This window comes from Pygocentrus nattereri, chromosome 2, assembly GCF_015220715.1.
Source record: "Pygocentrus nattereri isolate fPygNat1 chromosome 2, fPygNat1.pri, whole genome shotgun sequence".
Lineage (NCBI taxonomy): Eukaryota > Metazoa > Chordata > Actinopteri > Characiformes > Serrasalmidae > Pygocentrus > Pygocentrus nattereri.
This window is the reverse complement of record NC_051212.1, coordinates 55398504-55413505: the sequence shown is the minus strand read 5'-3', so window position 1 is coordinate 55413505 and position 15002 is coordinate 55398504. Positions and strand designations below refer to the sequence as shown.

At 41.7% G+C, this 15002-nt stretch overlaps 2 protein-coding genes across 4 annotated transcripts; both read right to left on the bottom strand.

Annotated features, from left to right (window-relative positions):
- Window positions 1–5240, bottom strand: LOC108413829 (mannose-binding protein C-like). The gene is made up of 4 exons (XM_017686508.2): window positions 4491–5240; window positions 4313–4399; window positions 2388–2465; window positions 1–1322 (listed from the first exon to the last, which is right to left on the bottom strand). The coding sequence occupies exons 1-4, from the start codon at window positions 4702–4704 to the stop codon at window positions 943–945; spliced, it is 759 nt and encodes a 252-aa protein (XP_017541997.1). The 5' UTR covers window positions 4705–5240; the 3' UTR covers window positions 1–942.
- Window positions 5241–10404: 5164 nt separating this feature from the next.
- LOC108413835 (mannose-binding protein A-like) lies at window positions 10405–14352 on the bottom strand. 3 transcript variants are annotated; one of them, XM_017686522.2, is made up of 5 exons: window positions 14260–14352; window positions 12218–12444; window positions 12011–12124; window positions 11853–11933; window positions 10405–10969 (listed from the first exon to the last, which is right to left on the bottom strand). In XM_017686522.2, exons 2-5 carry the CDS (start codon window positions 12432–12434, stop codon window positions 10584–10586), a joined length of 798 nt encoding a protein of 265 aa, XP_017542011.1. In that variant the 5' UTR covers window positions 12435–12444; window positions 14260–14352; the 3' UTR covers window positions 10405–10583. The 3 variants fall into 3 exon arrangements, with proteins under 3 accessions (XP_017542011.1, XP_017542008.1, XP_017542010.1); XM_017686519.2 differs by having other exon boundaries at window positions 14160–14299; XM_017686521.1 differs by having other exon boundaries at window positions 14174–14261.
- Between the last annotated feature and the right edge of the window lie 650 nt (window positions 14353–15002).

Below are 15002 nucleotides of genomic sequence, written 5' to 3'. Positions count from 1 at the left end.
TTCCCATCACCACCACTGTGAACGGTTCTGACTCGGTGAGTTTATCTAGAACAGAGCGTTTCACACCAAACCACTCTGTTTACATCGTAACAGACGGGAACCCTCAGGGCCTTTTAGGGCTTCAGAGAGGGACGAATGATTTATGGGAACTGAAAAACATTTGTAGTTTGTGCTTGAAATGCCTGACAGGAGATTGTCCAATCAGGATTGTTCTCTCCGTGGTATCTAAATGGATGTAGCCAAGCTGCTCTCCCATTGGTTTCTCCCATTGGTTAATTGACTTCAGGAGCTGGACTGAAGGCCCTACACCTTAGATTAACTACCAGCATCATTAGGACGTGACGGAGGAATCAACCAGTCACGTTTTGATTTAGGTGAGAAATATGTCACTGTAGGCCTTCTGGAAGTTCTAGATATGTTACTGACTGTGATCATGAGCAGCAACCTGATCAGCGGGTTGTTAGAAATGGAAAACGGTGGCAGCAGCTCGACACCAGAGCTCACTACAGAAAGAGTCACTGAGAAACGGATCCAGGGTAAAATAAATGCCAGTATGTCACAGTCATCACACAAAAAACATGAAATGTCCTGTAGAAGCTGCAGATGGCTGTGTTTAAAGTACGTGGGTGAGGACTGTGTTCCTAGAATCCATCCGTCAGGGATGCTGGCAGAAGTTCGTATAACCGCTGAGGCGCTTTCTTCCCTCGTGTTTTGACCAGGTTTGGATATTTATGGCTCGAATTGAAGGCCCAGCTCCATCAGTCTTGGCTCATCACTGCATCTTAACCATTTAATTACGATGAAATATGGAAAATGTGTGGAATTACCTTGTAAAGCTTTGGTGCCCAGAGGCTTACGAACTCTTCGTCCAGCAAACCTAGCGCGAAAGATGGACTGCAGTACTTGGTCAGTCTGTGGCCAGATTAAAAGGTTTCGTTTGTTTCATATTTCACACACAATAAGATGAGTTACCTCGCAGCCGTGGTCGTCCCAAATCGTGGATTCGAGTATACTGGCACAGTCCTGCACCCCCCTATAATTATCAGGCTGACCAGTCCCCCATTTCGTGAATGTTAAAGACTTTCCTTCAGTGTCTACAAACTGACCCTCTACCTGTCGGTCTGTGATTCCAATGTAAGCAGCCTCTGAGCCAAAAGGAGCGATTAGCTTAACTAGTGCCTGGTTCTGCTCCTCGTTTCTTGGTAGGACGATCGCTCCTCCAATGTCGCTGCACAACTTCAGCGCCTGGTCAAAGTTTCCCGTCGAGCCGTCCGTCACGTAATACTTCTGTCCGACTTTTCTGGACGTGGGGAAGCTCGCAGCTGTGAATGGTGACAGTGTCATTAAACCTATCAGGCATAACATTCTGACCACCTCCTCGTTTCTACATTCACTGTCCACTCTATCAGCTCCACTGACCGTTTAGTTCCACTCTGTAGTCCTACAGATACAGACTGTAGTCCATCTGTTTCTCTGATACTCTGTTACCCTGTTCTTCAGTGGTCAGGACCCCCATGGACCCTCACAGAGCAGGTACTGTTTGGGTGGTGGGTCATTCTCAGCACTGCAGTAACACTGATGTGGTGGTGGTGTGTTAGTGTGTGTTGTGCTGGTATGAGTGGATCAGACACAGCAGTGCTGCTGGAATTTTTAAACACTGTGTCCACTCACTGTCCACTCTATTAGACACTCCGACCTTGTCAGTCCACCTTGTAGATGTAAAGTCAGAGACGACAGCTCATCTGCTGCTGCACAGTTTGTGTTGGTCGTCCTCTAGACCTTCATCAGTGGTCACAGGACGCTGCCTACAGAATGCTGCCCACAGGACGCTGCCCATAGGACGCTGCCCACAGGACAGTGCCCACAGGACGCTGCCCACAGGACGCTGCCTACAGATGCTGCCCACAGAACGCTGCCCACAGGACGCCGCCCACAGGACACTGCCCACAGGATGCTGACCACAGGAAGCTGTTGGCTGGATATTTTTGGTTCTCAGTCCAGCAGCGACACCGAGGTGTTTAAAAACTCCAGCAGCACTGCTGTGTCTGATCCACTCAGACCAGCACAACACACACTAACACACCACCACCACGTCAGTGTCACTGCAGTGCTGAGATTGACCCACCACCCAAACAGTACCTGCTCTGTGAGGGTCCATGGGGGTCCTGACCACTGAAGAACAGGGTAACAGAGTATCAGAGAAACAGATGGACTACAGTCTGTAACTGTAGAACTACAGAGTGCAGCTAAACGGTCAGTGGAGCTGATAAAGTGGACAGTGAGTGTAGAAACGAGGAGGTGGTCAGACTGTTATGATCAGTGTGTGTTCCAGCTTTAATGCATTTGTGCTGCTTTTTGAATGTGAATCAGGATCAGAAACATCTCACCTTTTTCCAGAAGGGAGATCTTGGCTGTAAGACTTTTGATCTCCAACTGAAGAGATCTAATCGCCCTGTCCTGAATGTCTGAGAAAGGAAAGAGAATGACTGAACATTGTAAAATTAGCACATTTAATGCACACACTGTATCTGTAAAACCAACAATCTGTACATTCTTATGAATAAACGGGCTAAAAACGCATATTATTATGTTTGAAAATCCACTTTAACATGTGCTTAAACAAAAAAACATTTCATCTTATCTTAGCAACTACCTGGGACACCATAGCAACTGCCTAGCAATGCCTTAGCAACTAACTGAGATACCATAGCAACAGAGACTAACAAACAAAAGACTACAACCTTTCTAACTAGAAGGAGTTTAAACAGCTCTATATGATATTATATTGAATGGTCCAGATAGAAAAATCATAATAACTAGAAGGGCAAGGCTGGTGAGTTTGCTGTGGTGTCCCAGGTAGTTGCTAAGGTGCACTTGGCTTGTCAGATTAACCTAAAAAATGACATTTTTAGATATAAAAGTCTATTTATATTTATATATAGTTGTATTCTGTTGTAACTATAGTCTGATTGTAATTTAACCTGCATGGTTATATGACTAAATATTCTGCTGTTATATTCTAACTGTAGCTGCTGCACTTTTACATTTGTAAAGCTGTAAGGGTCCAGCCTGCGCCGCCAGCTACCAGCAGAGGGCGACGACGGCGAGGCACCACAAGTTCGGGGAACTCCAATTTAGTCTTCCTGAGTTCAGCCACGTCACCCCACTGCTGCGCTCCCCTCACTGGCTTCCTGTAGCTGCATCAGATTTACGACCCTAACGCTGGCCTATAAAGCCAAAAATGGACCAGCCTCTCCCTCCCTGGTGGCAATGGTCAAAACTCGAACTGTACCATGAGCCCTTCAAGCTTCAAGTGCGACTCGGCTCGACCCGCCATCCTTCAAGACACAAGGAAGACGAGCATCAAGGCTTTTCTCTGTCCTGGAGTCCAGGTGGTGAACGATCTCCCACTGTCTCTCGTGGCCTTCAAACGCAGACTGAACACACATCTCTTTATACAGCACTAAGTTAAGGGTTTATTGTGATTTATACAACAGGTAGTTCCGGCCCCGTGAGCTGATTGGTTGAGAGGCGTTCTAACCGACCTGTTATTCACAAACACTATCACTCTGCTGAGATGCTGTTGCTAAGCAACGACTCTGACAGCTGTAGGAGACGCTCGAGCCATTTGAACGTTTTTACTTCTTACTTTGCCACAAACAGAAAAAGGACCCTGTTAAGACCACATCTGACCGACAGCCGATTTGGTCCGACTCTGAAGATCAGACGACACTAAATTCCCAAACTGTCGTCTCCACTGAGCAGCTTTTCAGTCGGCAGCTGTGACGGAAGAACAGCTGAACAACCTGGAATCAGCCAGAAATGAACCCAACACCATTCGCCAAACTAAACGGGCTGTAAGAAGCTTTACAGACCGGCTGGAACAAAACAACATTAATACTGATCTGGAGAAACTGACCAAACTGAGCTGAACCTGATATTGGCTCAGTTTTACGGCTCAGTCTGTGGAGCTCGTTACTCTGACGTAGCAACAAGCTGCTCGTTAAGGAGCTATAATTAGGAGGAAGGAACTGAACATTAAAACATATTAAACGCCACGTTCACGGCCAGTTTATTCATTTCTTACTGTATTTATTTAACTGCTGTATTAAAGCAGTAGAGCACTCGAGGAGGGAGTTATCACCAATAACATCACGGCTGTGATGATCTACGGCCACCAAATCGCAGCGTGATGTCATCATCATGGGATCAAACTCTCAATCTCCTGATATTAGGGCCAACACTTTCACCAGAATGGAAACCACGGAGATGTAATTCACAATTTGTTGTGCCTGTTCTGGGATCTGTTTACCTGATGAACCTGCATCTCCCTTTGGTCCTTGGGGCCCAGGTGGACCTGCTGGTCCTGCCTTTCCTGGAGGTCCCTGCACACTTAGTCCTGAAATCAGAGCACAGTGGTCACTTTCCTGCTGCCCTCTGTTTTCTGAAGCCTCTCTGATTCTCTGTAACTCTGCACTGCGCCCACATACCCAGCTCTCCCTTCTCTCCTTTGGGTCCAGCAGCTCCGTCTCTCCCGTCTCTCCCGTCTCGTCCCGGAAGGCCGTTGTGTCCGGGAGTTCCTGGAACCCCAGCAGGGGCAGGACAGCTGAGAGTTTGAGGAGCTGCCGCCTCAGATCCACCAACCAGATGCAGCTCCAACTGCAGCAGCAGCAGAGCAGTGAAGATCTGACTAAACAGCGCCATCCTCTGTTCACTGTGGGAAATGATAATGTATAATGTGCAGGAGACGCATTTTGGGGCAGATCTACTAATGTTTTTCTCTTGTTTTGGCTTTGAGAGCGACCATCGCAATGCATTACCTAGATGTGGTGGCGCTTCAGCGCTCAGAATATATGAACACTGGTTTTATTTAATAGCTTACAGAGTAACTTACAGAGTAACTTAGAGTAATTTACAGAGTAGCTTAGAGTAATTTACAGAGTAGCTTAGAGTAATTTATAGAGTAACTTAGAGTAACTTACAGAGTAACTTAGAGTAATTTACAGAGTAACTTACAGAGTAACTTACAGAGTAACTTAGAGTAATTGACAGAGTAACTTACAGAGTAACTTAGAGTAATTGACAGAGTAACTTATGGAGTAACTTAGAGTAATTTACAGAGTAACTTAGAGTAACTTACAGAGTAGCTTAGAGTAACTTACAGAGTAACTTACAGAGTAATTTACAGAGTAACTTACAGAGTAACTTAGAGTAATTTACAGAGTAACGTAGTGTAACTTACAGAGTAACTTACAGAGTAACTTACAGAGTAACATAGAGTAATTTACAGAGTAACTTATAGTAATTTACAGAGTAACTTACAGAGTAACTTAGAGTAACTTACAGAGTAACTTAAGAGTAATTTACAGAGTAACTTAGAGTAATTTACAGAGTAACTTACAGAGTAACTTAGAGTAATTTACAGAGTAACTTACAGAGTAACTTAGAGTAACTTACAGAGTAACATAGAGTAATTTACAGAGTAACTTATAGTAATTTACAGAGTAACTTACAGAGTAACTTACAGAGTAACTTAAGAGTAATTTACAGAGTAACTTAGAGTAATTTACAGAGTAACTTACAGAGTAACATAGAGTAATTTACAGAGTAATTTACAGAGTAACTTAGAGTAATTGACAGAGTAACTTATGGAGTAACTTAGAGTAATTTACAGAGTAACTTAGAGTAACTTACAGAGAAACTTAGAGTAATTTACAGAGTAACGTAGTGTAACTTACAGAGTAACTTAGAGTAATTTACAGACTAACTTACAGAGTAACTTAGAGTAATTTACAGAGTAACATAGAGTAATTTACAGAGTAACTTATAGTAATTTACAGAGTAACTTAGAGTAATTTACAGAGTAACTTACAGAGTAACTTAGAGTAATTTACAGAGTAACTTACAGAGTAACTTAGAGTAACTTACAGAGTAACTTAGAGTAATTTACAGAGTAACTTACAGAGTAACTTAGAGTAACTTACAGAGTAACTTAAGAGTAATTTACAGAGTAACTTAGAGTAACTTACAGAGTAACTTAGAGTAATTTACAGAGTAGCTTACAGAGTAACTTAGAGTAATTGACAGAGTAACTTATGGAGTAACTTAGAGTAATTTACAGAGTAACTTAGAGTAACTTACAGAGAAACTTAGAGTAATTTACAGAGTAACGTAGTGTAACTTACAGAGTAACTTACAGAGTAACTTAGAGTAATTTACAGAGTAACTTACAGAGTAACTTATAGTAATTTACAGAGTAACTTACAGAGTAACTTAGAGTAACTTACAGAGTAACTTAAGAGTAATTTACAGAGTAACTTAGAGTGATTTACAGAGTAACTTACAGAGTAACTTAGAGTAACTTACAGAGTAACTTACAGAGTAACTTAGAGTAACTTACAGAGTAACTTAGAGTAATTTACAGAGTAACTTACAGAGTAACTTAGAGTAATTTACAGAGTAACTTACAGAGTAACTTAGAGTAATTTACAGAGTAACTTTCAGAGTAACTTAGAGTAATTTACAGAGTAACTTAGAGTAATTTACAGAGTAACTTACAGAGTAACTTAGAGTAATTTACAGAGTAACTTACAGAGTAACTTAGAGTAACTTACAGAGTAACTTAGAGTAATTTACAGAGTAACTTACAGAGTAACTTAGAGTAATTTACAGAGTATCTTACAGAGTAACTTAGAGTAATTTACAGAGTAACTTACAGAGTAACTTAGAGTAACTTACAGAGTAACTTAAGAGTAATTTACAGAGCAACGTAGTGTAACTTACAGAGTAACTTACAGAGTAACATAGAGTAACTTACAGAGTAACAGAGTAATTTACAGAGTAACTTACAGAGTAACTTAGAGTAACTTACAGAGTAACTTAAGAGTAATTTACAGAGTAACTTAGAGTAATTTACAGAGTAACTTACAGAGTAACATAGAGTAATTTACAGAGTAACTTAGAGTAATTTACAGAGTAACTTACAGAGTAACTTAGAGTAACTTACAGAGTAACTTAGAGTAATTTACAGAGTAACTTACAGAGTAACTTAGAGTAATTTACAGAGTAACTTTCAGAGTAACTTAGAGTAATTTACAGAGTAACTTAGAGTAATTTACAGAGTAACTTACAGAGTAACTTAGAGTAATTTACAGAGTAACTTACAGAGTAACTTAGAGTAACTTACAGAGTAACTTAGAGTAATTTACAGAGTAACTTACAGAGTAACTTAGAGTAATTTACAGAGTATCTTACAGAGTAACTTAGAGTAATTTACAGAGTAACTTACAGAGTAACTTAGAGTAACTTACAGAGTAACTTAAGAGTAATTTACAGAGCAACGTAGTGTAACTTACAGAGTAACTTACAGAGTAACATAGAGTAACTTACAGAGTAACAGAGTAATTTACAGAGTAACTTACAGAGTAACTTAGAGTAACTTACAGAGTAACTTAAGAGTAATTTACAGAGTAACTTAGAGTAATTTACAGAGTAACTTACAGAGTAACATAGAGTAATTTACAGAGTAACTTAGAGTAATTTACAGAGTAACTTACAGAGTAACTTAGAGTAACTTACAGAGTAACTTAAGAGTAATTTACAGAGTAACAGAGTAATTCACAGAGTAACTTACAGACTAACTTAGAGTAACTTACAGAGTAACTTAGAGTAATTTACAGAGTAACTTAGAGTAATTTACAGAATAACAGAGTAATTTACAGAGTAACTTAGAGTAACTTACAGAGTAACTTAAGAGTAATTTACAGAGTAACTTAGAGTAATTTACAGAGTAACTTACAGAGTAACATAGAGTAATTTACAGAGTAACTTAGAGTAATTTACAGAGTAACTTACAGAGTAACTTAGAGTAACTTACAGAGTAACTTAAGAGTAATTTACAGAGTAACAGAGTAATTCACAGAGTAACTTACAGACTAACTTAGAGTAATTTACAGAGTAACTTAGAGTAATTTACAGAATAACAGAGTAATTTACAGAGTAACTTAGAGTAACTTACAGAGTAACTTAAGAGTAATTTACAGAGTAACTTAGAGTAATTTACAGAGTAACTTACAGAGTAACATAGAGTAATTTACAGAGTAACTTAGAGTAATTTACAGAGTAACTTACAGAGTAACTTAGAGTAACTTACAGAGTAACTTAAGAGTAATTTACAGAGTAACAGAGTAATTCACAGAGTAACTTACAGACTAACTTAGAGTAACTTACAGAGTAACTTAGAGTAATTTACAGAGTAACTTAGAGTAATTTACAGAATAACAGAGTAATTTACAGAGTAACTTAGAGTAATAATTTTATAAAGTTTTTATTTCAGTTTCTTGTTGTTCTCTAGACTCTTACGTGGTGGAGAGGAATTCTCCTGAGAATCTGATGCTGGGCGTCCTCGTTTATTCCTCCACATTAAATAAAAAAATAATATATAAAACCAAATATGTTGAAAAATCAATGCACAGGCAACCTGAATATGTCGTTAAAACATTTAAAAAGCGGTAAAAAGTATGAAAGCAAACGAAATCAAGTTTCTTACCAGGCGACTGTGTTTCGTCAACAGGAAAAGCTCAGAATTAAGAAGACAATACAATGTCCAGCGCGCTTCCCAAAACCAGTGACCGGTAAGGGGCGTTTTCCTTCCGCCAGAACTGATGATGCTGAACTACTGAGGCTCAGTAGGTCTGAGTTTCATCAGCTCTCTGGCCACTTTATTAGAAACACCTACTTGGCTTCACCGTAGTCTACTAAATTAGTTTAAACTGTGTTTTAACAGTAAACAATAAATAAAGATCAATGAAGCTGCAATGAAGATACAAGGCGTGTGTTACTATAGAGACAGTAATAAAGCTAAATCATATATAAAATATACAAAGTCATCATTTATAGAGCACTTTCTGTTGGCGTGTGTCTGTCCTGAGCCCTAACCCCCGAAATTTACACTTCTGCATGTCTTTATTCTTTTACAGTGAAGGTGAAAGATTCTGATTTATCTTGGGTTTAAAAATGCTGTCCCACGTTTTCATGGCACTACCGAAACACAGTGGGCCTCGTTCTCCAACCGTTCCTAGGAAGAAATAACTTCTCAGGCAGCTTCTGACCAAGATTCTGACTCTTATGTGGGGTTTGTTCTCAGGTAAGAACAGAATCTACACACACTCGAGAGCCCAAAGGTGAGAACGATTCTGCGGTTCAAGAGGACCTTCATCAAGAACGCACTTAAGAACAGACTCAGGAAGAATGAGGACCAAGACGTTTTAGTCTGCAGGTGGAGCCTTATTTTAGCCGCGCCCCTGACTCAGGAAGATATTGAAGAATGAGGACCAAGACGTTTTAGTCGGTGGGTGGAGCCTTATTTTAGCCACGCCCCTGACTCAGGAAGATATTGAAGAATGAGGACCAAGACGTTTTAGTCGGTGGGCGGAGCCTTATTTTAGTGTTTATGTAGAGTTTATCAGACCCCCCCTTGACTCTATTCTTCACTGGTCAGTTTCTGACCACAGGGCCGCTGTTGTCCAGATGTTAGTTGGGTGGTGGTCCATTCTCGGCACGGCAGTGTCACTGAGATGGTAGTGTGTGGTGCTGGTACGAGTGGATCAGTCACAGCACTGTTTCTGATTCATCTTCAGTGTAACTGCTAGGTTGAGAGTGACCACCATCCAAACCAGCGTCTCTGTGGTCAGAAACTGACCATTGATGAAGGGATAGAGCAGGATCGGCCAAATTTGGCTTGTAAGGATGTTTGTTTTGTCCCAGGTGACCCTGAACCCCGCCCCTCACCCAACGAGAGAAAAACGGATTCTTGTAAATGAGAAAATACAAAACTCTGCGGTTTCACAGTGGAGCACTTTATTTGTAATAGACTCCAGTGGAGTAAGACATCATCGCTAATCTTTATATGAAAAATAATAAATCAAGTAAGAAAGGAAAACATACACCGGTCAGGCACAACATTCTGACCACCTCCTTGTTTCTCATGGTCCACTTTATCAGCTCCACTGACCGTATAGTTCCACTCTGTAGTTCTACAGTTACAGACTGTAGTCCATCTGTTTCTCTGATACTCTGTTACCCTGTTCTTCAGTGGTCAGGACCCCCATGGACCCTCACAGAGCAGGTACTGTTTGGGTGGTGGGTCATTCTCAGCACTGCAGTAACACTGATGTGGTGGTGGTGTGTTAGTGTGTGTTGTGCTGGTCTGAGTGGATCAGACACAGCAGGGCTGCTGGAGTCTTTAAACACTGTGTCCACTCACTGTCCACTCTATTAGACACTCCTACCTTGTGGGTCCACCTTGTAGATGTAAAGTCAGAGAAGACAGCTCATCTGAATGTTGTGCCTGATCAGTGTATAAATGGTTATACTACTATGAAAGGTCAGTTACAGTGTGTTAGAAACGCATGTTCATCATTAGAGAATGACCACTGGTATAAATCGCTCTGCCGCGTCAGCCTCGTTTGTTAGTGAAGCAGTTCGGTGACGTTACCCAAAGAGGAATAATGAGAACGAAGCTCAGCTGCTCTCCAGAAACCTGGCTGTTGTCACGTTTCTGTATTTATGAGCTTGAACTCGACTCAACTTTCTGTTTCACATATTATTTTTCGGTTTATGTCACAGTTGAAGTCGTTCCATTCTCCGCTGGTATAAATCCCAGCGCAGTGCTCTGACCCATTATTATTGTTGGGCTCACCATTTTTCCATTTGGTGAAGGTCAGAGGCGCTTTGTGAACATCTACAAACTGACCCTCTTTCTCTCGGTCGGTTGCGCCGATGTACGCGTGAGACGCCGCGACCTGTGCGATCATTTCAGACAGGGCTTTATTTTCAGCTTCTTTTCTCGGTACAGCCAGCGTCCAGCCGGCATCGGTGCAGAGCTTCTGGCCTCTGTCGAACGTCGCCTCCGTCCTGTGCATTAGGAATAATTTCTGCCCGACTTTTCTGAAGGTGCTGAAACTGAGAACTAAACAGAAATTCGGCATGTAGGATTATTTCAGAGGGACGGCACTTCATCTTAAACGTTAGGCCCAGTCCCGTTTCACCCCTCGCCCCAGCACTCAGCCCTACCCCTCCTTTTTGGACGTGTTCACGTCTAGGGGTGGGGTGTCCCGGTTCTGGTTGAGATAGAGGGGTGGAGTGAACTGTTGGGGCTACATGACCCTCCAAATGGAGGCTTTTCAGAGACTCCAAACAGAGAGATATGAGGAAAACAGAAAAACCGGCGAGACGGAGAACAAGAGACCAGAGAAACCCACAAATGTGAGAATTTCCTCTGTTACAAATGACGATAATCAATATATTTATCTCAGTTTAATGTCGTTTCAGTGGATTCTGGTCATTTTATTCATAACAAGCTTTAAAAATCTCTAGCAGTGTCGACGTCTCGGGAGCTAAATTTCAAGGTCCACCTTAAATGCTACAGCGTTTACATTCTGGCTCCATCAGAACTGCTGCTCCGTTTAAGGTGGAACGGGAAAATTCTCAAGAATCTGGTGAATCTCTGACTTCAGCTTCATATCACTGAAGAATTAGGGGGGGTGATAATAAATAACTGCCCCCCTCTTTGAAAGCGTATGATCCCTGAATGTAACTAAAGCCCAGCAGTGAGGAGCTGAACTTTCCCCTCCTCTGCTGTCCCTGCAGACGGGCAGGGTCGCCTACAGAGCGGCGCTAGTAGCTGTTAATGAAGTGATGCTCTTTTATTAGAGGGTCTCATTTCAGAGGAAGATCTCAACCACTGCCCTGTAGCTCAGGAACAAGGGGCAACACTCGAGAACAAGGGGTAGGGGTGAGAAGAAGAAATGGGACTGGGCCTTAATCATCACTGCTCACAGAAAGTCACCTACTTTTCTCTGCTACAGTCAGTCTGGCTTTGAGAGCTTGGACTTCAGACTGAAGAGATGTGATCAAGTCATTTGACACCGAACCTGAGAACAAAACCAAGGAGATGTAATAGAGAACGCTGAGCAATGTCTTTCATGTGCCTGTTCTGGGATCTGTTTACCTGGTGAACCTGGAACTCCCTTTGGTCCTTGGGGTCCTGGTGGACCTACTCGACCTGTTGGACCTGGTGGTCCTGCTGGTCCTGCCTTTCCTTGATGTCCATGCACGCTCAGTCCTGAAATCAGAGCACAGTGGTCACTTTCCTGCTGCCCTCTGTTTTCTGAAGCCTCTCTGATTCTCTCTGTAACTCCGCACTACGCCCACATACCCGGCTCTCCCTTCTCTCCTTTGGGTCCGGCAGCTCCATCCTTTCCGTCTCTCCCGTCTCGGCCAGGAGCGCCGTTGTGTCCGGGAGTTCCTGGAACCCCAGCAGAGGCAGAACAGCTGGGAGTTTGAGGAGCTGCCGCCTCAGATCCACCAAACAGATGCAGGTCCAACTGCAGCAGCAGCAGCAGAGCAGTGAAGATCTGACTGAACAGCGCCATCCTCTGTTCACTGTGGGGAAATCATATATATGTACATGCGCACACACACACACACACACACACACACACACACACACACACACACACACACACACACACACACACATTGCTGGACAAAAGAGAAACGCTTTTTTACAGCTTGATTAGCTCACAAACCTAAAGTTGTTTATGGTCAGGAAGGTCAGAATCAGGTTGGACACCTTCCTGGAACATTCAGCCCAAACAACCTGGTGTTTGGTCGTTTTCAGTGGCCTTCACACGTGTTGTAAGATGGACGGTCCAGAGGGTTCCCCTCTGGTAATTAGAACATCTTGTAATAGATTATGTGCTACATTGAAGGTTCTCTTGGTACAGATTTACAGCCAATGTCCTTCTGAACTGGTCCGAAGCTCTAGGTCACGCTGTACAGGTCATTCCTGCTCCGCTGCACATTTTCTAGCCAATGCAGCCAAATGTAACAGCAGCAATGGTACGTTTTCCAAATCACAAGAACACCAATCTAATCCTGTTTTTCCTTAAATGGGACCAACTTCAGGAAAAGCCTTAAGGAACACTCTAAAAAACGAAGCTTCTTCAGGGGTTCTTTAGTAAAGAAAATGCTTGTATATAACTACGAACACTCAAAGCCATTAAAAGGTTCTTTGCATGGTGAAATGGTTCTTCAGACTGATGGAGAATGTGCTGTAGATGGTTCTATATAGAACCTTTTTGGAAGGGGTTTTGCTGTTGTCACCGTGTCAGGCGTGTCACAATAAAATAACTTTTTTTGGGTGCTACATAGAACCATAGTGCTGGAACAAAACCGTGTACGTCAATTTTGGACGTTTTTCAGTTTTTGATATATTTTGAAAGTGGCTGCTGCTCTTTATAATGTCTGTAAATTTCATGATGAATGGACCAAAGGAAGTAACCCGAAATGACTTATAAAGATGTCTGGTTCCATTGACTTACATTAAAAGGAAGGTAGGTTTTTTCCTTCTCCTGTAAAATTACCATTTCTGAGATACAAGCTTTTGTTCCAACAACAACGACACATTCTCAGTCAAACTGAAGGACCATTTCACCATGCAGAGAACCATTTAATCACCTAGAATCATGCAAAGGGTTCTGAGTGTTCATGGTTCTATATAGAAACATTTTCTTTACTAAAGAACCCTTGAAGAACCGTCTTTTGTAAGAGTGTTTGCGAGTGTTTGTGAGTTCACGGATGAATATGATGATCCATAATCGGACACTGTCCTACTGGATGCTGGAAATGATAGCATTTTCAATATTGGCACATATTTTTATTCTGTAGGTTGTAATCATCACGGTTTAGTTGTAGTTGTGTGTGAACCAAATTTCAGTAACTGAAAAACTACATTCTGGAAAACTGTACGTCATTAAAGTATAATAAAATGCATTTTAAATGTAAAGATATGGAAGATTTCAGGGCTGATTTGTGTCCGTTATTGAAGATTGTCTATGTACGGAGACACAGCGGGGAAATTCACAGTGCTACGGCAACAACAGGACAGCAAGGCACTCTATGAGCCTTTATTAAGCCTTATAATAAGCCTTATTAATCACTTATACAACACTTATAAACAACAAATATAATACTAAAGTTTAAAACTCTAAGATAAAAAATATAAACTCTGTCCTTCACATAAATTCTGTTCACAGAATAGAGCGAAATAAACATAAACACAATGACGCTGTGAGGATATGTTCCTGAAATTGCACCTGGAATACTGCACCTGGAATACTGCCGTATTTCTAAGGTTGTTCCGATTGATCATCACCGTAACAGAAACAAAGGGGAAGCGGTGAAAAGGACTCGTACCTCAGAGACGAGCTTCATCGGCGAGAAGTTCAGTTTGAGGAAACTCCACCTTAAATAGGCTGTAAAGACGGAGAAGATGCTCCTCCTTCATTCAGATCAGTGATCTGACCTTGACCGGCCACAACAGACCAGTGGGAACAAGTGAGTAAAGTGCACCATCAACAACGGCGGTTCTTCAAGAGTTCTTCAAGGGTTCTTCAGTAAACAAAACGCATCTACAGAACCAGGAACGCTCAGAGAACTCTTTGCACGATCACATGGTTCTCTGCATGGTGAAAGTGTTCTTCAGATTGATGGAGAATGTGCTGTATATGGTTCTCTACAGCACCCGAAGGGTTCTGCTATTGTTACGCCGTAAAAACCTGTTACGACAGGTATATTGAACTATGGTATACAGAACCAATTTTCTTTATAGAACCTTTTAGAGCACTTTCTCCGACAATCTGAAGAGCCATTTCGCATGCAGAGAACCCTTTAATCATGCAGGTGGTTCTTTGTGCTCGTAGTTCTGCGATAGGTTTAATTCAACCTAAATAAAAACTTTGAATGAATTATTTCATGATGAACTGACCAACAGAAATGGTCAGAAACTGGCTTGGAATAAAACATTTCTCCATACACTTCCATTACAGGCTAAGAACGTTTTCCCTTCTCCTGTAAAGTTTCCTTTTCGGAGACGCAATATTTCGTTCCGCCAGCAGCGATTTAAAGATGACTAACGAGGACCTTATGAATGCTGCTGT